Source organism: Patagioenas fasciata, chromosome 3 (genome assembly GCF_037038585.1).
Source record: "Patagioenas fasciata isolate bPatFas1 chromosome 3, bPatFas1.hap1, whole genome shotgun sequence".
Taxonomy (NCBI): domain Eukaryota; kingdom Metazoa; phylum Chordata; class Aves; order Columbiformes; family Columbidae; genus Patagioenas; species Patagioenas fasciata.
In genome coordinates this window covers 120,472,769-120,498,754 of record NC_092522.1, presented here as the reverse complement: position 1 = coordinate 120,498,754, position 25,986 = coordinate 120,472,769, and the positions used below count along the sequence as shown (strand labels likewise).

Below are 25,986 nucleotides of genomic sequence, written 5' to 3'. Positions count from 1 at the left end.
CAGACATGCCGTCTTCATGTATGACGCTGGCTTTTCAGTGATGGGTAAATGATGGTGCTGCTTAGGGACTGACATAAGTTACACATTTCATACGTGGATGTAGATAAGCTGTAGGAATGTTTTCCTTAGCTAAAAGAAAATGTAGAATTTTGCCTGAGCTCTGTTTTATACATTTTCTGGTTGAAAGGCAAGGTGAAGGGGTGTCTGTCAAGTAAGTTAGTGAGTAAGTTAGTAAATAGACTTCTATTTTCCCCATGAGTAATCATTTTGGCTTTAGCAAATTGCATAACCTCTCCATGCTCACTTCTCCCATCTTGCGTTAATATGATGATACAAAATATGTGGTTTTATTTTCCTTAGCTTACCCCATACACACCAACTAGTGGGACAAAAATGCTGAGAGCCAAGGATGCTCTCCTGCACCTGCGGCCCCACCACTGCACATTCCTGGCTCAAAATCCAGCTTGTCAGCTCATGAGACGTCTGCTGCACAGGCAACCTCTGCACCCTGAGTGGGCTGCACTTGCGGAAAAGCAGCTGAAAGGCAAGAATCCAAAGGATTTAGTCTGGCACACCCCAGAGGGAATCGACGTCAAGCCCTTGTACTCCAAAAGGGACACAGAAGACCTCCCTGAGGAGCTGCCAGGGGTGAAACCTTTCACTCGAGGACCCTACCCAACCATGTATACGTACAGGCCGTGGACTATCCGCCAGTATGCTGGCTTCAGTACAGTGGAGGAGAGCAACAAGTTCTACAAGGACAATATTAAAGGTAAGACAGCTGATTTGGGGAATGACATTCCCTTGCAAAACAATGGGGAACATTCATATGGTGAATTCCATGGCAAATGTGATTATTCTGCCTTCTGAGTTTTGATTTCTGATAGGCTCTTCCTATTGGCGCTCTATTTCTTTACTAGGAAGCTGGATCATTCCTGAAACTGCCTTTGCTTCATTATGCTATTGAGATGGAAAAATAAATGTGTTAAATGCTATTTTTACTTACTCTGCCTTGATATTTAGACAAAATTTGGCTGCATCCCAGGATCCAACTTTCATTTTGTGACCACAAGAGAAGATTGTAGTGAAAACCTGTTGAACTTTGTCACTTAGCTAAACCTCTGGTATTAGTGCATTCTCACATTTTGTGTTTCCATCTCATATTGTAAATTTTGAATTAAATCATGTAAGTACATATGAATAATGTCATTCATGGTGTATTAGGAAAGCCAGGTTCCTTGAAGTATCAGTATTTTCCTTTTTTGAGAGCGGTTTTCCCAATATTTCTGTGGACTATTGTGCTTTTTGGCAGTTTGTTTAGCTAATAGCCAGAGTGTCATCATAATGTAGGAATTGTAAAATGATTATTAAGAAGTTGTTATTGAGAGACTGAAACAGTGTTACCTCTTAGCAATTGTTTGAAGCTAATTATAACCTTACCAGTCAAAACAATAGATCATTTTGCAGTCACTCCTACTCAAAACGTCACTGTTTAGGGCAAAAGAGAGTTGTTTGGGGAATTTTACCTCTTACCGTATCATAGTTCACTAATATGAAGCACTATTGGTATTCTTGATTATTTCCATGTATAAAACGTTCAGTAAATTAAGAAATTAGAAATACAGGCTATTGGAGGTTTGCAAACAGATATTTCAAGGGAAAGATTGTTCTGAATATCTTGTCTTACTGCTGAGTGTTGCTACTGAAACAGAAGTGTTAACACTTGGGTCAGCTGGTAGCACTGCTCAAGTACTCGAGAATACTTGCTGCCAGGACTATTTCATCTTTATTCAAGTTTAGACATTGTGATATTGTATTTTTTTCTGTCTTGTCGTGTTAATGGTTGTATTAATATTGGATTATTTAGCATAGGTTCTAAATCTGACCTAGTTATTTGTAGAGAATTTTTAATAATTCAAGTAAAATCTCTCTGTAATTAGAGGAATGCAGAAAAGGAATTAATTTTCAGTTCTCAGTTGTTTAAATTTCTATTATTTGAATCTAGGCAGAAACTTAAATTTTTGTCATAGTGCTTCAGGGCTAACTCCTGACTTTTTAGATCAAAGACAATAGCTCATATCTGACAATTAAGAGCTCTGCTGATGTTGAGAAGCAGATTTTCAAATGCAGTAGGTAACAGTTGCTTCAGAAACAGCCGTGCTGGTCAGAGGGTGAATGTTGGGCTTAGCAGAGTTTCAGCTACTGCTTTTGAGTTGGAGCAACAGGTCTGTCAAGAGCTCTCACTGTTCTGTTCCCAGATTTGTATGAATAATATTCTCTTATTGCAGATTTATAATAGTAATACATCATTTCACTTTAGAAATAAACGACGTATGTGTGCATGTGTTTAATTTGTGAGAAAGAGGAGGTAATGTGGTGTAGTTTATCACACTTCTGTTTCCAGGTGAGCTAAGTGGAATTTCTGTATATAAGCCCTGATACTGTCTGTCTATGCACATTTGTGGCTAAGCTGTTATTCGTTAATTTGGAACACATTGTAAGCTGATAATGTGGCTGAGCTTGAAGGACTACAATATTTTTTTCTCAATTAAAAGATTTTTCATATAAACTTTAAGACCAGAAAACCTTGGAAAAGTTTAGGGAGGGAGCAATATCTAACATAAAAAATTGGTTTGCCATCCAAGCCTGGGTGATGTAAAATAAAATCAATAAATTTAGATCCAGTTTGATGCAAGTCTGTTTAACACTTTTGCCTCTCTCTTCTTGTTTTTTTATTTTTGTTTGTGTTTTGGTTGTGTTTTGGGTTCTTTCTTTGTTTTCCATTTAGCTGGCCAGCAGGGATTGTCTGTTGCTTTTGATTTAGCCACCCATCGTGGTTATGATTCAGACAATCCGCGAGTTCGAGGAGACGTTGGAATGGCTGGAGTTGCCATTGATACAGTGGAAGACATGAAAATCCTTTTTGATGGAATTCCTTTAGAGAAAATGTCCGTTTCGATGACAATGAACGGGGCAGTTATTCCCGTGTTGGCCACTTTCATTGTAACTGGAGAAGAACAGGGAGTGCCTCAGGCCAAGCTGACAGGAACAATCCAGAATGACATCCTGAAGGAGTTCATGGTCCGAAATACATACATTTTCCCCCCAGAACCATCCATGCGGATTATTGCTGACATCTTCCAGCACACCTCAAAGGTATTCATTGTTTAAATCTATTTACTTCTGTTATTATATGTAGTTAACTATTTATGAGGCACTTTAGAGAACAAAGCATAAGATGGAAAGATCTGTTGTAGTGAAGAGTGATGTGGTTGCGGAAAGGGCCAGGAGGAGAAGTTATGATCCTGAATCATTTATGGCATAAATTTATTATTTTTAAGTAAGTCCCAATTAAAGTCAGATTAAGATGAGCCTAAGCCTGAAAAGACATCAGGAGGCCTTGAGATGAGGAATAAAGAGGCTGTTCTTTGCATAGAAAGTAAGAAGCTGCATAGTTAAGAAGCAATATACAGTTGTAAGCAGGAGCGAAGGGGTAAGAAGTATTGGAGGACTTCTGCTGAGAAATTAAATATGAGACACAGATGATGAAAGGAGCAAAGTCCTGAACTGGTGACTGGAAGTTCAGTACTGCCAGTTGTTTTCTTTTTTACATTTTCATTGGAGAGGTAGAGCACAGCCAGTAATTGAGGAAGAGACTTATGGTGATAGTTTAAGCAAAAGGTAAAAAGCATGGGAAGTAAATATCTGCAAACGTCATTTGATAGAGACGGGTTGTATTCACAGTCACAGAGAATGGATTATTTGTGAATGTTGACAGAATAATGTTCTAATCTCCAGCCCTATCTGCTGTTGTACACTGTTGTCTTTTATTCTCGCAGTATATGCCAAAATTTAATTCCATTTCGATCAGCGGGTACCATATGCAAGAGGCAGGAGCTGATGCCATTCTGGAATTAGCTTATACTATAGCAGATGGCTTGGAGTACTGCAGAACTGGACTTAAAGCTGGCCTTACCATTGATGAATTTGCACCACGGTGAGCTAAAGAAATTTGCAAGTATAAAACTCACTTTTGGTAAAACCTCTGGAGTTTAGTATCCAATTCAGTATTTTTACACATACAAGCAATATTGGCAGTGCTCACATTGCGTGTAGGTCTTGTTTTTGTTATGCAGCTTCAGATGCTTAGACCACATCTGAGCTAATAAACTGAATAACACTTAGGGGCAAGGCCAGGCGTTGCCAAGCTCTGGTGTGACAGTTGGTCTCTGGGTCAGAAAGAGGATCCTTAAGCTGTTATATCTGATACAGTTGTAGCTTCAGGACTGCAGAATGCAGCAAGAGCTCTTGTAGACCTTTTGTGCTGTAGTTTTGAAATTTTTTTTTTCATTAGTATTATTTTGAAATATTTGGGAAAAAAATACTTAGCAAGGGGAAGTTCAGGTAGTTCAATTTGCAGTTGCAAATTTCCTAAGAATATCCATTCATTTTAAATAGAATATTGTATTTTTGTATAAAAACTGAGCAGAATCACAATTTCAGTGGTCTAGTTGGTTTACAGATTCCCTAACTGTACAATGAGTCTGAAAAAACAAAGACATGCTTCATGTAGCCTGTTGCATATTTAAACTACAGGAATCAGCTGAATTAACGTCTTTTTCCAAGATCTGTCACAAAACCAAAGTAAATCATGTGGGAATACGATACAGCCATATTTTCAGATTCTGATGATAGAGAATCTGTAAGAGCCTGTGGCAAATTGTTTCAGTAACTAATTCACTGTTCAAAACCTGTGTTTTTAGTGTGATGAGTTTTACTGACTTCAACTATACGTGTTTACATTTATAAATCATAGAAGCTATAAACAGGAAAAAGTAGATCAATTGGTCTGTTCCCCAATATGCAATCCAGTCTTGAACTGATGTTTGATTTGGATTTTGATTAAGATCATCAGGAGAAGGATGAAAGCATGCTTATAATATGTCGTGTCTTCTCATTCTAAGTAGTTTGTGGGCATCACCATACCAGTAGATTGTGTCCAGGAGCATTCCCTGGCACAAGAGTGACATTGTCTGTATTAGTGACTTGCTGGAGCACTGCTTGACCTACGGCTCCCCCAGAAAAGTCCCTGGGGACAGTTCAGCACTTCCAGGGGCCATTGTCACTGGCAGTTTGCCTGCAGTCACCTTGTTTGGATGATAAGTAAATTTTTTGGCATAGATGTGTATCATTCTCTAGCAATGGGCATCGGTATCCAGAAACATTCCCATCATCTTATATATGGGTTATATCTGTATAAGTAAATTAATCAGAGACCTTGCTGTAGGACTTCTCCTTAACTGAAACCATCCCTGGAGGGGTTTAAAAGACATATAGATGAGGTTCTTAGGGACATGGTTTAGTGCCAGAGTTAGGTTATGGTTGGGCTTGATGATCCTGAGGGTCTCTTCCGACCAAAATGATTTTCCATGATTCTATATAACAGAGTTATTAGAATGCTTTAATGTTTTATCCTGTTCATGTACTTTTATTACAGCCTTTCCTTCTTCTGGGGAATTGGCATGAACTTCTACATGGAAATAGCTAAGCTGAGAGCTGGGAGGCGGCTGTGGGCTCACCTGATCGAGAAGATGTTTCAGCCCAAGGATCCCAAATCTCTTCTGCTGAGAGCTCATTGTCAGACTTCAGGCTGGTCACTCACTGAGCAGGTTAGAAATTGGACTCTCGTGAACTTCCTCATTTAAATATGTTCTTATGGTGTTTATCTTAAAGGAAGCTGCTGGTTTTCCTTGTAAAGATACAGCTTTCTGGAGGAAACAACCTGTCTTACCCTCACTCTGACAAATGCATGCCCAAGCATTGGATACATATTTTTGCTTATGTAGCACAAGAAGTCTTGTTGAGTGTCAGCAGCATTGCTTTCCCAAAATACTTCAATATTCTGGACTAACATGTAGCGTTTGGCTAAAAGGGCAGAAACTCTAGACTTCAGAGCGTATTCACGAAACGATTCTGGTATGGTGACAGGCAGAATCTCAGTGCCTAACTTTTAATTGTCTGGCTTCATTTTCTTTCTGGTATCAGTCTTAAGCGCGTGCTCTCCCAGTCTAGTGGATACTGAATTGAGAATAATAACCAAACCTGCTAAGTAGAGAGAGAATTGCAGAGAGGTGCTTGTAAGTTGTGCCAGAGGAGGTCCAGATTGGATATCGGGAAAAATTTCTTCCCCAAAAGAGTTGTCAAGCATTGGAACAGGCTGCCCAGGGCAGTGGTGGAGTTTCCATCCCTGGAGGTTTTTAAAAGATGTGTAGATGAGGCTTTTAGGGACATGGTCTAGAGGTGGACTGGACAGTGTGAAGTTAACGATTGGACTTGATGATCTCAGAGGTTTTTTCCAACCTAAATGATTTTATGATTCTATATTAATTCAGGACTCGGAGGATGAAGCTCTCTCTCGGTTTTGTCCTGTAAGTTATCCTTTCAGAATGCAGCTGCATAAGGAGGTAGAGTCACCTTATTCTCAAGATCACTGGCTTGAGGATTCATTTGAGCATCCAAGGAAGTCATTCATGCCTCTCACTGCTCAAGAGTAAAGAGTAAAGGTTACAACTCATCTGCTCTTTTGAAATTGGGTGCACTTTTCTGCTTTTTCTATTGAGACACATCACAACAAGAAAATAAATCACAGGACTCCATATGTAGTTTCCCAAGTGAGGTCAGAGCTGGGTTCTAGCTCTTATTCCAAGACCTGCTCTCAATCAGTTTCATGCCATATGAGTTATTTTTAGGTTGTGATTGCAACTATTGTTATTTGACTTCTGTGCCTTGGTTTTATTCTTTTGTTCAGAGCAGTTGTAATGTTTACTTACATTACAGGAATGCAGTAAAACTGAAACAATGGAATATTTTTAACAGTAGCCTTTGCAGGTCCTCCAATTAAAAGTATTGTCTGAGTGCAAAGTATTACCAAAAATATTATCAGTGTCCAGTGTAAAAACATTTCTGGCCAGGTCATAACCCTTTTTTCCTGTCTAAACATTGTTTTTCTTAACATAGCCCCTCAGTGCCCAGTGTTTACTCTTTATAAGTTTGAGAGGGCAAATATATTTTCCTTTGGCCTGCCTTTAGATAGGTATTCACTCATAAATTAGGTTTTACATTCTTGCTCATCCAAATGACATTTTTCTGTAATTCTTTAAATTAGTTACTTGAACCAGAAATGTACTCCAGTGTGGGTAGAAGTACTGTGTTCTTGTAAGACAGCGATATTAATTCAGTTTCTTTACGGAATATAATTTAATTCACAGCTTTCATGATTCTTTTTCCCTTCTTGAAGATCATATTACATTGGTAGCTCTTAATTACTTGGGATATATTTCATCCCAACGAATAATTAGCTATACAATCTGAGCTACTGTTAAGTCCCCTCAATAATCAAATGATATGAGTAAATGCAATGAGTGAATCTTCACTTTGTCTCAAAACACAAGTCAACCCCTGGAGATCATAAGTCTTCTTCGGATGTAAAGGCACATATATACAACTCAGCTGTCCAAGAAGAGCAGGTAAAAATGTTGATGTAAAGGCTCTTGTGTAATACTAACTCTATTTCTATACATAGTACTCCAGATTACCCATTTGTTTTGGATAATAGCCCAGTTCTCCCACAGAGATCTTTCAGTTTTATGCCACCAGTAAATCTCAGCAGTAACTCCTACCTTTGTGTAATGCTGTCGTTAATGAAAATAGTTCCAAAAGACATCTTGGCTAGTAACATGTGCCAGATGTGCTCTTCACTGCTCCGAGACTTCTGCAATCCCTGGATGGAGAACATGAGGACTTCCTGTTCCTTCCTCTCCAACTTGGATTCCTTAACTTCTTTGAAACACCACTGATATAAGTCAGGCTTTGCTTTGTTAACGTGACCAGTTTACCCATACACAGATAATTTTGGCTTCCTTTATGGATTAATCTCTGTCCAAGATACTGGTAAGTGATGTATCAGTTTGATTAGATGTTTATTATTTATTGTTTTCTTTTTCAGCTTTTGTTATGATTCCAGTATTTCCATGGGGAATCTTGCATTCAATGCCTTGCAATAGCATGTGTGTGACTGACCTGTGTCAGCCCCATGACAGAACCTCAGATCTCTCCTTTTCCTTCCAGGATCCCTTTAACAACATCATCCGCACTACGATCGAAGCAATGGCGGCGGTGTTTGGCGGTACACAGTCTCTGCATACAAATTCATTTGATGAAGCCTTGGGTTTGCCTACGGTGAAGAGCGCTCGCATCGCTCGGAACACACAGATCATAATTCAAGAGGAGTCGGGTATTCCTAAAGTGGCAGATCCCTGGGGGGGTTCCTACCTCATGGAGTCCCTCACCAATGATGTCTATGAAGCTGCTTTAAAGGTCAGTTTCCGTAACCTTTTATGTTTTGTGGGAAAATTTTAGGTACAGGAGTTTTGAGAAATGTCCTTTAAAGGACTGTGTGATACATTGGTAACTTCTAAAGAGGGCATTACATTACATTTATGATTTCTTTGTCCATGAACTTTACAAAAATACAGTGTGTATTTAAAGAGAGACTTCAGCCTTGTAGTAGACTACATTCAAAAGGGAAATTTCCCAGTGTGGAACAAATAATCAAGCCCTGCAGAGTCCCTTGGATTCTGAAGGCTCCCAGTTTGCTGGGATCTCTGTTTTATGTGTAAGAAAAAAGAGTTCAACAGAAGTGTCAAACCAACCTACTTAGTTACATCCCTGCTCATGCCTGTGATGATCTGCTTGAGACTTTAAAACTGGGGATTATTAAAAACCAAGCATGGAGTCAGACAATTGTCTGGCTATACTTTAATATGCAGAATTTAGGAGAAATTTTCTATAGGATTAGATTTTTTTATATATAATGTTTTTAGCTGCCAGTCTTTACGTGCATGTGAAAAATACTGTGCAGCAGTAGTCTGACCAGTGGCAATCCTGTATAAAGATATATATCTACACATCCAACCTGCAGCTAAACCCAGTGATTCTCTGTGAGAACTGACCCATTCCACACCACTTGTCTTCATGATCAGAGAACCAACCCTGGCTTTCTTCAATTTATTTGTATACATGGAACCATAAGGGCTGGTTGGCAGGCAGAAGTCAATGCAGAGTCAAGGTTTCAAATTCTAAGCTTTTTCATCCATGGGTGTTATTGTTTGAACATGAATTCATGGAGTTCTGGTAATAAAAATGCTCTTTTGTTTGAGATGTCACTTAATTTGTACTAAAACTTGTACTCAGAAACACAGGGAGATAGGAAACAAGCTTCTAGGGCACAGGATTGTATATACAGGTGTAATAAAAATTTGGATGGCAGTACAAGTGCAAAATTCATTCTGTGAACGTTGCTACTACTCATTTTCTCAATCCTCTTCATTTCTCAGCTGGTTGAGGAGATAGAAGAAATGGGTGGAATGGCCAAAGCTGTTGCTGAGGGAATTCCCAAACTTCGTATTGAAGAGTGCGCAGCCCGAAGACAAGCCAGGATTGACTCTGGTAGGGAGCAGGGAGATGAAAGAAGGGAAAATAGAAGATGGAGTACCTTTTTATAAAGGTTTTTTCCAGACATTTTCTTCGTTTCTTTTTTCTTCTTCCTTTAGGAGTAGCAGATAGTGATAAGATGGTAATATTTTAGTTGAATGTCAGTGAAAGCTTCTGGAAAGAGATCGCAGGATGTGTGAAGTGCAGTAGCAGTAGGAAAACAGTCTTTCTTGGCATATTTAGGACTAGATTAGACAAAGCCACTAGAAACACTATTTTAAAGGAGTATTTTGTGTCTACAGTAGTTAATTGCTTGGTTTCTGAGCAATATCTTTAAATTGTGGCTCCTGAATTTAAAATCACTGCCTGCAGGCAGCAATACTGAATGATCTGGCCAAATTCCTCGTTTTGCTTCAGAACTGCCCATTTTTCCTGAAGACCAGAAAAAACGCAGTCCTCTTAGATTCAAGGATGATGCAGCTCTTTGTCACATATATGTGTACATATGAACACATATAGTAAGTATATGTAGAGATGTGTATATGTCTGCTTATATCTCTATTCCACTGTTTGTTTTCTGCAATCCAGTAACAGAAACTATGGATAATTCAAACATCAAAGAAATGATATGAACTCTTTTTTTGGAGGATAAATTTGAAGCAGCTCTTTAATTAAGATGAATAAAGAACAATCAATAAAGTTGTGTGTTTTCTCTCCTAAAGTAAACTACTTCACATTGCTTTGAAGAGTGCAGCAATGTTATCAGGCACTGCAAATAAAAAGGGTTGTTAAGTCCATACTGGTTGAAAGCTAAAGTTCAATTTTCCAACATAATGAATTAATTTTTATTCACATGGACTAGTTTTAGGTAGGAACTTCACTTCCGTATTAATCTGGTAAATAGGAAATGCAGAGCAGTGCAGAAGACCAGCACTTCTGCTTAATTCCATAAGATTGTTATGCAAACTTAAAAAGAGAAAAATAGCTGATGTATATTAGTGAGTCATTGCTAAATCAGTTTGTAAGATAAATATTGTTCTATTTCAAATCTTTTTTCTGGCCTGGTATTCACTGAGTTGAATGTTCATGATTCTAATAATCTCTCATCATAAAATATGGAAAATACAGACTTAAGTCTTTCCTATAAGCACAATTTTCAGGTATTTGAAATTTGTATAGCTATAAAGCAAAGCACTGCGTTATAATGCTCAGAAATTTCTTGTCCTATTAATATTGTGTCTTTTCACAGTAGTTTACAAATGTGTTCTGAGTTTCTGGTGTTTCCACTGGAAATAGGATCAGAAGTAATTGTTGGAGTAAACAAGCATCAACTAGAAAAAGAGGAGGCAGTCGAAGTTCTGGCTATTGATAATACTTCAGTCCGTAGCAAGCAGATCGAGAAGATTAATAAGGTGGGAACTAACTTCTTAAAAATGAAAGTTCTTGTATTTGCAGATAGAACCTGAGTAAAGGTGGCTTGCCAGAAACTTGACCCTCAAATTTGTGAGAATCCGCTGTAGCCTTTAGTGGAGAAGCCAGATTTCTGTTCAGCTTTGGCTGGTGGAAAATCCCAAGAAACACAGTATTAGAATACAAACAAAATGGTTTTGTTACATTCGTTTGGTTTTAATCATTGTATTTCAGATAGTCTTGTGAATATGTCGGACCTTTCAAGACTGAGAACTTTACATTTTCTGAAAATAAGATAGAGAATAGCTATGTAGTATTTTGCTCTAAAAGCAGGTACTTAATCACTCAGACTATTTGCTGCAGCTTGTCAAGTGCTGTCAAGGGACAGAGTTATGGAACCAGAAACCAACATCCATTTTCATAATTAGTAGAAATGTAGATTAAGTGGTTTTAGAGTTATTTTATGGACTTGTACACATTTGAAGGTCTGACACACCTTTTTACTTCTAATCTTTTTGAAATGTATGGCATATATTCACAAGTGACAATTCAGTACCTACAGAGTTAATATTTGAAGTCAGAAAGTCTTACACACTCAGCTTCCCAGTTCAACTTGTAGTTTGTTTTAATTTGTTTGGTTTTTTCTCCTCTGCTTCAGGTGAAGGCCACTCGGGATCAAGCAGCAGCCCAGCGATGTCTCACAGCTCTAACACAATGTGCTGCTACCGGGGAAGGCAACTTACTCGAACTTGCAGTGGAAGCAGCACGTTCAAGGTATTGGGGGTGGAAGTGAATATCCAACTGCTGTTTAAAAATCAGTTCGTTTTCACCTTTCAGGTGTTCTTGGCTATGGTGTCAGTGAGGTTGGTGTCTCAAGATGTTTTGGGCTTTTCTTCAGAGGTGGTACTAAAAGATGGCTGCAGTTTGGCATTGTAAAATAGACTTACATTTTGTAGTCTCTTAAGGCCGTGCTTTGATTTCTTATGAAGAACAATACAGGTACAAGGAATCTCATCTGAAATGATGTTGTTCACACACATTGTGTTGTTTACAACTCAGACTTTTACCATTTTCAAGACGTAAGAAGGTTTCTCAGCCACCCTGCCGCTTCATAGGTCACGGAGCTTAAGAAGTGTCTGAGATGTGAAAATGGATATTCACAGTCTTATTATGGTCTGTTGCTTCAGCCTTCCTTGCACCACGGATTGGTGTGAAAACAGTTTTTGATTGAAGGAGAAGTAAGTTAACTTAGCCAGGCTAAGATGTAGAAGATGCTCTTGAGTAGAGCAGTGAGGAATCCTTTAGAGTCCAGGGGAACATTTACTTTTTTCACCTAAGGTGCTTTTATGATGGCTTTCATTTCCTGCTTTAAAGTAAGTGTCAATCTCCAGAATAGATCATATCTACCTGTTTCTTAATTAATTAAATGTCCCAGAAATGAGCAAACTAAATCCACTCCTTACTGGGACACTGTCCAGTTTTTACTGTGATGTTTCAAATTCCTTCATTCACTTTCCTTGGACACTTAACAGATGTATTTTGCATACATTTATTCCATGGAGAGCTTGTCACCATTCTCCAGCAGCATGTCTACAGCTTTGTTGAGGGTTTAGATTGCGGGGTAACAATCAAACCCTGGCAGATGTATTGTTAACCTCCTCTCCCTCCCCACTCCCCCCTCTGCCCCTCCCTCTCCTCTCTTCCCACTCAGGACAGGCGATCGGGAGGGAAAGAAGGACAGAGAGAAGAGAGTTGGAAAAATTAAAGATGTTTTACTAATGCTACTAATAAGAATAGAGAAAATAATACAAAATATACAAAACCAATCTTGTAAGTCTCAGCAGCTGCAGAGCCAGCACCCAAAGTCCTGGATTAGACTCTGTAGCCAACCGGAGCTGGATTCAGTCTCTCACTAGGCCTCAGTTCGCAGGGACAACCAGCAAGGTCCTCTCCTAATGTCAGCCATGAGGAGAAAAGGAAAAGGGAGAGTGTCACGGAGGCACCCCGAGGCTGATTTAAGGGACAACAGGGTCCAAAACAACTTTTATTAAACCAGTGAGAAACAGGGTTTTAACACTCCAAAAGTGACTTAAATATAGGTTCGGGTATCAGTTGAGGAAAATTATTAAGGGGTAACAACTAGTACAACAGGCGGTCCACAGAGTACATACGCGTGGCTTCACCCCAAACTATGCTGGAACCACCCTCGAGTCCCAGAGGAGTACACACTTGCCTGAATCCGGTTTCTGGATTATTCTTAGAGAGATAAAGGTAAAGCGTACACTCGCGATTCCGCGAGTGTAAATTTATAATACACTCGCAATTGTGCGAGTGTTTTACTTACGCACGTGGCGGCAAGGCAAGCGGGGTCTCGATCCCGGGGAGGAGGGGTCTCAGCAGCAGAATCTTGCTCGTAGCTCCGAGAGACTGGCAACAACTGGCTCAGTCTCGACGAGAGTCCCGTTTTTATTGGCTGATCAGACCTGACTGTAGGCATTCTAGAAGCTTCTCTGCACCCCCACACCGTGTGTGTGGGGCGCCCCTGAAGCCTCCAAACATCCCCCCACACTGGTCACAGGCGCCCAGCGGCTCACTGGCGCCTCGGCACTCCCTTCTCCTAATGGCCCTAGCCAGGGTGCTCTGGGCCAAACAAAAGAAGCTGTCAGCCTCAAGTAGCAGAGACAGGGAGATGTGCCTACTCCCTCCATATTGAAGGAGGTGGGGGGAGAGAGGGGGGTTTGCATTCTGCCACAATCCACCCCGTGACTACAGTCATGGTCTGATACTTTGGAGTGGTGGTGCAGTCACCTCTTGCCTCCAAAGTAAAAAGGGGACACTTCTGCCGGTGAGCCTTAATGTCCACTGTGGATCACCGTATCTCATGGGTTGACTTACCCCTGCAACGCAGTTATTAATAACAATCAACAATAGAATTGAAATAATTAGAACAATCAACAATTGCCCAAGGTAATTATTGAGTCCCAAACATCAGTCACAGTTCGTTAGTGTTTCCATTCCTGTGACTGCCTTCCTTCTGAATGGCTTGCATCTGGATTCTCTTCCATCTCTTGCTGGTGATAGCTGGATCCCTTTCCACCCCGTCATTGCTGGTGTCGTTTCGTTTCCAAGGCATCTGGATCCTCTTCCACCCCGTCATTGTCCTTTGCCCTGCAAGAAAACACAAGAACAGACCTCGGTCCTTGAGGAGGAACCGGGCTTTCAGGGTTAGTAGTCTGGAACTATCCACCGAGCACTAATACGGTGGGTTTTCCCATTCTCATCAAGGGCTTCCCAGGCATATAACCCTCTGGGTTTTGCTAGAGTCATGGGTACAATACCAATAGATGGTAATTTCACCATGACAGGCTGGCCCACTTGTATTTTTGAGGAATGCTCTTCCTCTGTGTTGGTTGTCAAGTTGCTGTCTGTCAATGGCTTTTCAGGACAGAACGCCCTGATTTTGGGGCTCCCATAGCTTCCCCAGCGGTTATTGACAAGGAAGACAGCTTGTGCTAATCGCTTGTCCCAGTTGTGTCGTGATACATCTGCATACTTCTTAATCAAACCATTGGTTCGTTCCACGATCCCATTGGCTTGGGGATAGTATGGTGTATGAAACACCCACTTAATACCTTCTCCCTTAGCCCAGTCTTGAACCACGGTAGCTGAAAAGTGTGTGCCATTATCACTCTGGATATTCTCAGGAGTGGGTAGGATACCAAACCACCCACACAGCGCTTGCACGGTTTGATCTCCAGTGGCCGTGTTGACAGCAGTGGCCATTGATAATCCTGATACTACCTCTACCCCCACCAGGATGTATTTCTTTCCATTAGAGGGTCTCAGTGGCCCGACATAGTCAATTTGCCACGTGCTCCAGAGAGTCTTGTCCTGCCTGATATGTAGGGCCGGGGCCTGATTTGGGTGATCAGCTTTAAGTCTGATCCGACATTGTGGACAGGCTGTGAGAATTGCTTCACATATTCCCATGGACACTGGCCAACCCCGGGATCGGCATTCGTAATAAAGATCTGCTTTTCCAGAATGGCCTCGCTTAAGGTGTAACCATTCAGCTAACCGTGCCCACTCCTCTGGTATGCTTTCAGCCAGCCTGATCTGGGCTAGAAAGTCAGCTTGTTGATTCCATTTGGCAGCGAGGGTTCCATCCTTTGCATGTCCTTTTACCCAACCCACACTCAAAGGTCGTGACCTGCCAATTTCTAATAGTCTTTGCCAATCTTCAGCTCTCCACACTTTGGTGCGATTTACTTCCCATTGGTTAGATTCCCATTGGCATATCCATTCAGTGGCACCCTTATAGGTTGCATAGGAATCAGTGTAAATCATGGAGGCTCCTCCTTCTGCTGCTAATAAAAGAGCACGCAGTTCTCCTACTTGAGCACTACCTTCCCCCTCCTCTGTTATTCTTTTTCCAGTAGCAATCTCCAATGCTGCTGCCTTGTACTGCCAGTTTGTCCCTACCCGATGGGCTGATGCATCAGTGAACCAGACTCCTTGTGTGTCTGAGTCCTGAGTTAGCTTAGGTGCTTCTTTAATAGGAGAGGGTTTATAAGGCAGGCTCAACAGGACCGGATCAGCGTTCACAGGTTGTTGAAGTTTTGAAACTTTTACAGAACCCTCCTTTAGTAGTAACAATTGGCTAACTCCCTCTAAATAGGCGTACCATTTTCGTACTGTTGCTTTCTGTGCCACCCCCTCAGGGGGCGGTAACCCTTTAAGGATTGAATTCAACAGAGGGAAAGGGCCTTGTACAATAACTTCCTGTGACGTACACAGTTTCTCTGCCTCCTTAACTGCTCGAGTAAGTGAGAGAAGCCCCTTCTCCCACTCCGAATATCGTTGTTCAGCTCCCTTAAATGCGGTGGAAGAGAACAACAAAGGTCTAGCTGGCCCTGTTGGACCCCTTTGGAATATGGCACAATAGGAGGCATGTTCTGCAAACCCCCATTCCACTCTCAATGGGTCTTGTGGATGTAGTGGGCCCAATTTCTGATAGGTTTTAAGTTCATCTTTTAGAACATTAAGGGCCTCTGTATGTTGTAGAGTCCAATTCCATTTCTTGTTTTTTCGGAGTAGGTCATATAAGGGACGGGCAATCACTGAGAATCCTGGGATATGTTTTCTCCAGTACCCTAATGTACCCAACAGGCATTGTAGGTCCGCTTTGCTGTTTGGGGTGTGTCCCTTGTCTATAGTAGCCAGAACATCATCAGGCACTGCTATGGCTCCTCCTATCCACCAAGCCCCTAGGAATTTAACTTCCTGGCTGGGACCCTGGCACTTGGACGGTGGAATATCTAATCCGTTCTGTGTTAATAAATTCCAAAGAGTTTCTGCTACTTGCCCCACCTGTTCCTTATTGTTTCCGCCCACTAAGATGTCATCTATATATTGATATATGCAAATGCCTGAGGGTACCTGTACAGTGTCAATGAGTGCAGCAAGGGCATTGTGGGCAATAGTAGGAGAGTGTTTGTACCCCTGAGGAAGCCGATTAAAAGTGTATTGCTTCCCTTCCCAGGTAAAAGCAAATTGTGGCTTGTCTTCTTCCCTTAGGGGAATCATGAAGAACATATCTTTAACATCTAAAGCAGCCATCCATGGGTGGGCTGCTGCTTGTATTACAGTCACCACTGAGGCTATGTTTGGGACGGCAGCTGTTAGTGGTGCAGTGTTACTATTCAGTTTTCGATAATCAATAGTTAGGCGCCATCGCCCATCAGGCTTGCGAACGGGCCAAACTGGAGAATTATAGGGAGAATGGGTGTGGCTAATTATTTGTCTTTTTTCAAGATCATTAATAACCTCCGTAATGCCCCGTTTTGCTGCATTTGGCAGGGGGTACTGTGGAGTACAGGTTATTGTAGATGTGGGTAGAGCAGGAGCAAGTTGCAAAATCCTAACGTCAGTAGTTCTTTCGAACTGCAAGGGTGCAGAGGTAAGTGGCAATATTCTAATACGGGCTACCTCCGCTCTGTGGTTTCCAAAGCTCCAAATCTCCCCATTAGGTAAGCACCACCGTCTACCTGCCAAAATATCAAATCCCAATATGTTTGTCTTATAAGGACTCAGGGCAACTTCCACAGCTGTTGTCCGTTTTTCCCCAGGTAGCAAAAGGTGGGTTCGAGCTAAAGGACATCTCTCTGCTACACCTGTTACCCCTACTATATTGATGGCTTTCCTTGATGGTTTAATCCCAAGTTTGTCAGCTTGCCGCCTGTTCAAAACACTGATTTGTGCGCCTGTGTCAATTAGAAATTTCACACTTATTCGCCTTGGACCAACGGGGATATGTATGTATGGTTCTTTATCACTGGACCATTGGCAAGAAAATACAAAGCGGGTGGGGCGGTCCTGCTTCCCATCCGCTTCTACTAGTTTTTTTGGCTCCCTTTGTGAGGATACGAAAGGGTTAATGTTTCGCTTGTCCTCAGGGAGGGGGACGGTTACCGGTGCCTCCTCTTTGTTCTCTGATCTTCCCTCTAAGTATTCCACCAGCTCCTGTAGGTGCTCGGTGGAAAGCTTATATAGCAGTGTTCGGGGCACACCCAGAGCAGCCGCGCGGCGCCAGAGGCTGCTCTGCTGCAAGCTGCTGCTCTGATCTGACCGGCAGCCAAAACGCTCCGGTTTCTGGGACGGGGGGGGCGGCCTCTGAAGAGGCTCGGCTCGGCTCGTCTTCCGGACCGTCCGGCTTCTGCACGGGCCGCCGCTCGGGTCTACCCACCCCATCTCGCGCCCATGTGTAACCACATTGTGTAAAATTTCCGCCCAGGTTAATACATGTTCAGGAGGACTTCGGGGATTTTGCTTATTACGATCAATAGTCCCCTGAATTTTCTCCTTAAGGGACTGGACATATATTTTTAAGGCATCCGGTAATCCTTTAATAAGCAGCCGAAGGGTGACCGGATCCACCGGCGCCGCCATAGGGGGGGACTGCCGGCCCTTTTCATACATTGCTTGTATACAAGCCGCCTTTTGAACTCCCTCAGCAAGATCTGATAAGCCTTTTACAACAATTGCAACTGGCTCCCCACGTTCCCTGGGATCTATACCGCCAGCCCAGTAAGCTACACGAGATGTGATGGAGTGATTACCATCCGGACCATCACTTAAAAATACCCCTGGGCCCCAGAAGCCTGTGGCCTCGTCCTTACTCAATAATATCCTATCACCCCCGGTAAGTGAAACGCGCCAAAGATATTCAGTCTCTGTCTCGCCCGGCTTGCGTGAGAATCTAGTTTGTAACTCTCCTAGCTCCAGTCCTGAATATGGCGTGCTATGGGTAGCCGTGCGTGGATTTTTGCCTCGTCCATCCGTATGTGTTTCAGTTCTAATAAGAGGACGCACGTCCTTTGTTTCTACCCCCCCTTCATCAACACTGTTTTCAGAATCAGTATCTTTGTCGAGAAACGGGGGGGCCGAGGGGCACACCTGAACTGGGGAGACGCTAGAGGAAGTTCTCATATTAATTAACAAAAACTCAAGTTTTTGTTCCAAAAAAACAAGTTTCTGTTCTAACAAGCCAAATCTCTGTTCTAACAAATCCGACCGTATGCTTTGCCGAGAAAAGTCCTGTGCTACCTTTAAGCAAACACCCAAACTGAAACACACCGCGATCCACATTACGGCAAGACCCCAGGTTACTGCAGAGACATTAAACAACCCTCTAAATAATTCCTCCATATCTGATACCCTGCTCGCTGCGCCAAAATTGTCACGGAGGCACCCCGAGGCTGATTTAAGGGACAACAGGGTCCAAAACAACTTTTATTAAACCAGTGAGAAACAGGGTTTTAACACTCCAAAAGTGACTTAAATATAGGTTCGGGTATCAGTTGAGGAAAATTATTAAGGGGTAACAACTAGTACAACAGGCGGTCCACAGAGTACATACGCGTGGCTTCACCCCAAACTATGCTGGAACCACCCTCGAGTCCCAGAGGAGTACACACTTGCCTGAATCCGGTTTCTGGATTATTCTTAGAGAGATAAAGGTAAAGCGTACACTCGCGATTCCGCGAGTGTAAATTTATAATACACTCGCAATTGTGCGAGTGTTTTACTTACGCACGTGGCGGCAAGGCAAGCGGGGTCTCGATCCCGGGGAGGAGGGGTCTCAGCAGCAGAATCTTGCTCGTAGCTCCGAGAGACTGGCAACAACTGGCTCAGTCTCGACGAGAGTCCCGTTTTTATTGGCTGATCAGACCTGACTGTAGGCATTCTAGAAGCTTCTCTGCACCCCCACACCGTGTGTGTGGGGCGCCCCTGAAGCCTCCAAACATCCCCCCACACTGGTCACAGGCGCCCAGCGGCTCACTGGCGCCTCGGCACTCCCTTCTCCTAATGGCCCTAGCCAGGGTGCTCTGGGCCAAACAAAAGAAGCTGTCAGCCTCAAGTAGCAGAGACAGGGAGATGTGCCTACTCCCTCCATATTGAAGGAGGTGGGGGGAGAGAGGGGGGTTTGCATTCTGCCACAGAGAGGGACGAGATCCTCATGATCTCCCACTCTTATATGAAGTATTCACGTGAATGGAATGTTATACACAGTTGGTCAGTCTCTTGGTCACTGGTTTCTCGTTGCCCCTCTCATGAGATGTCCATCCGTGCTTATCAATAAGTTTGCATTCCATTGCTAGGTTTACCAAAACATGTATCTGGTTCTCCAGGAAAATGCAGTTAACATGAAGGCTTTAGCTGACAGGCAAAATTCACTAAAAGAGAAACTTGTTTTTTAACAAAACCAGGACAAGCTTGTAAACGGTCACAGAAGGGTGGCGGTGGATTTACAGGGATTCACATCTTCTGTACCAAAACTGACCAGTTAACTGCTAGTTTCTCTCCTTTGTGACCTTGTTTTCATTATTTGTAAAACCATTAATAAACTGCAGATCCACTTGGTAAGCTACAAACGTGACCACAGAAAGAAGCTGTCATGGCGTCTGATAAAGAGTGTTTGAAGGAGGGCTGTGAACTCTGTGAACATTTACGGGGAGCAACATGGGGAAAGATTTTAAAGACTTTCAAGTGAGCACGTTCATCCTTGACAAGTAGTAGACAAGTAGGCCAGTATCACCAGCATGTTACTGGCAGATCCCTGCCTCCTACTGAATGGAAAATGATGGGTTTTGATCATTAAGACAAGTAATGTGATTCAACTGAAATAGAAGGAGTAGCACAGAGTTTTCAGGATTGAACTATGGAAAAGACTCCCTGGGCTAATATGGAGATTTTGATGCTGACAAACACAAGTAGAAATGAAATTTTGTTCTTGTAAGTGAAGTAATAAGGCAGGCCAGAGGTGACAGGGAATGGGAGCAGCACTGCTTCCCTTCTGTGCCTCATGTCTCCTGAGAAGCTACGTTACAGGAAAATGGGTGTAGTTAGGCAGATTATAGAATCATAAAATTATTTAGGTTGGAAGAGACCTCAAGATCATCAAGTCCAACCATTAACCTAACTCTAGCACTAAACTATGTCTTATCTACATGTCTTTTAAACCCCTCCAGGGATGGTAACTCCACCACTGCCCTGGGCAGCCTGTTCCACTGCTTCACAACCCTTTCTTTGAAGAAATTTTTCCTAATATCCAATCTACACCTCCCCTGGTGCAACTTGAGGCGCAGCTTTCCTCTCGTCCTGTCACTTGTTACTTGGGAAAAGAGAAAAACACATTCCATGCACCACCCTCCTTTCAGGCAGTTCAGGGATCAGAGGGTCTCTGCTCAGCTCCTGTTCTCCAGGCTGAACGCCCCAGGTCCCTCAGCTGCTCCCATCACACTTGTGCTCCAGCCCCTTCCCCAGCTCTTTTCCCTTCTCTGAACTCACTCCAGCACCTCAAGGGCTTTCTTGTCTTGAGGGGCCCAAAAATGACCCCAGGATTCAAGGTTTGGCCTCACCAGTGCCCAGTCCAAGGGTACAATCACTTCCCTAATGCTGTTAGGCTAAATTCTGTCTCATCTCCCCCATCCGCAGTGCTGTTTTTCTGTCCCTCTCCAGACCTGAAGTTCTTGCTGTGCCAGCTATCACTGATGGAAAAGGAAGGCATGAAGTGCAGTGTAGCACACAGTGCTGCTTCCTTGCCTGCCCAGCCTGTCCTCATGGTACTTTGTCACCTGATGACACAGCACTACCTCTCATTAGTGGTGAGATGCAGAGGAGCAGCAGCAGTCATATGAGACTGAACAGACAGAAGGTGACAGTCCTGACAGGCACATGGTCACTGGCTTTCTTCAGATTCATATTTGTGCAGTGTCTCCTCTACAGCTGGTTGTGACCCCCTGCGAGAGAGTCACAGCACAAATCGCTACAGGAGATAGATCCTGTGCCCGGTAGAACACGCTGAATTGAACAAGATCCTCTCTGGCCATCATGGTTGTGGTTGTTTTTTATCCCACTGACCTTGCTGAATTGTCCAAAAGCTCAGCCAAGAGCCAGGCTCCTCTTGTTTGAAAATCACCTGCTTTTGAGGAAGCCGAGGGAATCTCTGAGCTGTTGAGGGCTCTGGTGTAGCACAGTTGGTCAACAGTAATTCCGAGCATTGCAGAAGTATGTTATAAGTGCTATGGACTGATAGGACACAAAACAGAGAATAGGGTGATCTTTTGGGCCCCAATTTGAAATTTTAAGTTTACTGAAAACCACAGATTAGGTTGTAAATTACCTGTTAACAGGGAAACAAAGGGTGATATGATAACACACAGTTCCACACAAGGCAAATGTGAATGAGTCATATGAAGGAAACACAAATTTATACAATAAAGACAAAGTTACTTCTGTCAATTTACATAATTGTCTGGTAGGTTTTTATCAGCATGCATTGAAAACACTGTAAATGAATAATAAGAATTGTTGCTTATGTTCCTGAAGTTTTATAACGGTGAAATGAAAATGGTTGTCTCCACAACAAAATTTGCTGCAAAGATAAACAGAAATTGGAGAATTTCTCTGCATCCAGATTGTAAAGAACTTGTCCGATGTTATGACTGATTAGAGAAAAGTGTAATTGTCATTAACAGTATCTTTTTCCTCTCCTGTTAAGAAAAGAGCCTGTTTTCCTGGCTCCAGCCAGAGCTCTTCCACTGTGGATGCATAGAAGGTACCAACCGATGCAGTGGGGCTAAAAACTAAGCAGAGATTATTTTTTTAAAAAAAAAAAGGTTTTGTTGATAAATAGTAGGAAAACATTCATGAATAGTTTAAAAACAAAACTCCTATTATTACTTAGGAACTTTAAAGGGTTGCAGAGACTTGGGGCAGAATTTTCAGAACATTTTATGGGGATTTCAGAAGCAGTATTGAAGTATTTACAGAAGAAATAAATGTATTGTGTTTTTTGTTCAGTACACAAAAAAACTTCATCCCAGCCACCAGATTATAATTCAATAAAATTGATAGTCCATTTATTTTTCTCTTGTTATATGCAACTTTCATTCACTCTTCTGCGTAATAAGAACAGGAAAGCAAAATTGAAGTATCTTTGCATATTGTGCACTTTGATTTAAAACTGGTTATTCTCAGATGCTGCTTTTGCAAAAGAGATGTATGTAAATATACCATTTTCTGTAGAAGAAAAGACGAGTGTTACGCCACTGTGAGCCTTCACCAGACTGCCAGTGTTTACACAGGAGTAAGTCGTCAGTGTTACGTGTGGGACGTATCTACATCTACATCTGTGATGTCTGGCACTCTGAGGGGGAGTCAGTATTCATAGATACTATTTTTACATTTGCTGCAAACTTGCTTTGTAACCTTGGAGAAGTCACTTAGTCTAGTGCTTATACAGTTTACTTTTCAATTTTTTGTTAGTAGTCTCAGCAGTGATGTTAATAAGATGATGTAGAGAAACAAAAACTGATTATATCAGTGAATAATGTCTGAGAACTGTTGTAACTCAAGTAGTGCTTGCTAAGCTTTCTGGGATCCTATAAGCACTGTAAAAATGAAGCATATTGCATAGTGCTGTCAATGGCTTCTGATGCAATCTTGGACAGTTTGCTTTATAACTACTGCTTTCTAAATCATTACTAATCAATACAGAATCACAGACTGGTTGTGGTTGAAAGGGACCTCTGGAGATCATCCAGTCCAACCCACCTGCTACAGCAGGTTCACCAGAGCAGATCACACAGGAATGTGTCCAGGTGGGTTTGAATGTCTCCAGAGAAGGAGACTCCACAGCCTCTCTGGGCAGCCTGGTCCAGGGCTCTGGCACCTCAAATGAAAGAAGTTTCTCCTCATATTCAGATGGAACCTCCTGTGCTTCAGTCTGTGCCCATTGCCCCTCATCCTGTCATTGGCCACCACTGAACAGAGTCTGGTCCATCCTCTTGACACCCACCTTGAGATATTTATAAACACTGATGAGATCCCCTCTCAGCTTCGCTTCTCCAGGCTGAACAGACCCAGCTCTCTCAGTCTCTCTTCATGAGAAAGGTGCCCCAGACCCCTCAGCATCTCCATGGCCCAATAAAAAGAAATTATCTGACTAAGCCACATCACACATAGCCATACAGATACTACTACAGATATTACTTTGCATTAGCTGTTTTTCTAGACCATGACCCTCATGAATCCAGATATGAACTTCTTAGAGTGCTAAGGAAGAAAAGGAATAAAAGCAGAGAACTTTAAAAACATAATTCCAGAAAGCCAGGGGGAGGTGACCAAAAAGTAGTCAAGATTGTGCCAATAACATGAGTTAAAAATGTGTGTTCTGGCATGATACTGTGGAAGAGTGATACCCAAAGATAAGAGACGTGCATTAGACGGATCATGGCTATATGTTCAGGATGGGGTTTGTGCCATTTTATGTCAGCGTAGTTTGCTGAGGATAAAAAGACATGAGCTAGAAAAGGAGCAAAACAGCTGGGGGGGGGGGGGGTCTCAGGAAGTAAAATACCTCTCTGAAATTTAATGAAGGTTTCAGTTAATCCAGCAGAAATCCATCTTCTGCTACATTGGATGCGTGGCAGGTTGCACACAGTGGGAATCATAATACTACTGAAACACAGAAGGAAAACTGAGTACAGTTCATTTGGCCATCACCTTCTAAAAGCACATGGACAAGAAGCTGCATCTTGTCCAAACATCCTTTGAGCATTTTATATAAAAGCTTTGGAGGACACTTAACCTAATTTTGCCTCAGAGTAGTTCATAGTTAAATGCAATATGACAGGCGAAAATGTGAATTCCAGGGGTTTGAAATGTGCTTAGCAGTAGCCAAATGGATGGGGTTTGGTCTCTATTCATAAGCATAATTTTAAAGTGTTTAATAAGAGTAGTATTTTTCTTTCTTTCACTTTGGCAAAGTTTGCAGCAAGTTGTTTTCATTTCTTAGTATACACAAATTCTTTAGTCTTATTTAAGTATAAACAAATATATTCATCAAGATATTTTTTATGAATTATTTCATCAAGAGCTCAGTAGATCAACTTCAAAATCGTTGCACAGCACTGACACCATATTAATTTTACACCAGAAATAAGAAGGTTGCTGTGATGGAGCTTCCAGCTGAACTGTTCTTGTCATTCTTGGTATAGTCTGCATTATAGATTTTATGCAGAAAGGTGGGATCCATTAAGCATGAGAATTTCAGATGCTTTGGGACAGAAGCTGTTACTTCTGATGTTTGTACAAGAAGACAGCATAGCCTAGTTTGCTTCTAGCTCTTGTGCTACAGCAGTAAAATGTGTATTATTTCTAACTTGCACAGTGTCTCCTGTAGCAAACAAAGCTGGTGATCTGCATGTCAATGGAATTCCCAGATTCTTCTGCATCTCAGTGAATAAGGAGCTATATCAGGAGTGGAGATGAAGGATAAGTACCAAAATATAAGCATCAAAGGAAAGACAAACTAATTCCAGTTTAAAAGTTGAGCTTCAGTCCTTTCTTTGTGTTCTTCCATTCTTTTCCTCCTGATTTATATTTTGAATTTTAGTATGAGTACAAATGCAAGATCTTGCAGTCTGAGCCCAAAAACATTCCCAGCTGAGAAAACCTGATTTCATTTCCTTAAATATTTTGCCATGCAGTGATCCCCATTACCTCCTTGGTTGTAAAATCTCTTCTCACATCAGAAAACCAGTATTTTCTTAAAAATACTCTGGCGTGTTCTGCTAGCGGATGACACTGGGGTGAGTCAGATGTTCAGAGTCGTAGCACCAAAGGGGAAACGAGTGTAATTGAATTTGTCATGTGGCAAGACAAATAGTTGGGCCAGTGCCAGTGATTTCTGTTTTCATATAAGCCTCCTGATAGCATTACTGTTTGGTTTCTGTACCTTAGGTGCACCGTTGGAGAAATAACAGATGCCATGAAGAAGGTGTTTGGGGAGCATAAAGCCAGTGACCGAATGGTGAGCGGAGCCTATCGCCAGGAGTTTGGAGAGAGCGATGAAATTCTTCATGCCATCAATAGGTGAGAATAGCAGCCTCACATTGAATCCATTAGACATACTGAGCCCTAAAAAAGCGTTCCCCAAACCCGAATGACAATCCCCAGGATGTAATTCGCATGCCTGTAAGCAAGTAACCAGAATGTGGAGAAATAAGTGCAATAAGGGAATAGTCAAAATTTAATTGAACTTGTATTTGCTTGCAAACAAAATCCACTGAGGTGATGTTATGATCTGAGGATTTTTGTTCAAATAGATGAGGCAGCTGTAGGATTAAGAAGCTTAGAAACATTGCCAGCAGTCCCCATACATCACATTGCTTCTTTTGAATACTCTGTAATACTCTACAAATATTTCCAGTAGTTTGTATTTGCAAAGCCAGTAAGATGTCCCTGCAATTTAATTCTTACTGCTCCTAAAATAGTGAGGCTAAAATCCACACACAACTTCCAGTCTACGGGTGTTACTTACTCATACCACAAGGGAGAAAACCTCAGAAGCTGGTAGTATGTGTGAAAACAGTGCCCATTTGTGCCTTTTGTCAGCTTATGCCTCTGTGCTGTCCTCCCGGGCCAAGGGACTGAATTGCTGTAGTGGGTGGTGACGTAAAATGGATCGATGCTCGTAAGTCCCTGCTGTGTTGGGGGTTACACATTAAAGAGATACAG

General features: G+C 42.0%; 1 protein-coding gene across 2 annotated transcripts in view; it reads left to right on the top strand.

Moving 5' to 3' along the window:
- MMUT (methylmalonyl-CoA mutase) overlaps positions 1–25,986 on the top strand; it is a 31,107-nt gene that overhangs the window by 1,433 nt on the left and 3,688 nt on the right. For both annotated transcript variants that reach the window (XM_065834595.2, XM_065834596.2), the window contains exons 2-10: positions 361–772; positions 2,789–3,156; positions 3,840–3,997; positions 5,498–5,669; positions 8,128–8,376; positions 9,396–9,507; positions 10,789–10,904; positions 11,561–11,676; positions 25,210–25,341. In XM_065834595.2, the coding sequence (XP_065690667.2) occupies positions 361–772; positions 2,789–3,156; positions 3,840–3,997; positions 5,498–5,669; positions 8,128–8,376; positions 9,396–9,507; positions 10,789–10,904; positions 11,561–11,676; positions 25,210–25,341 (1,835 nt within the window). The remainder of the gene's footprint in view (positions 1–360; positions 773–2,788; positions 3,157–3,839; positions 3,998–5,497; positions 5,670–8,127; positions 8,377–9,395; positions 9,508–10,788; positions 10,905–11,560; positions 11,677–25,209; positions 25,342–25,986) is intronic.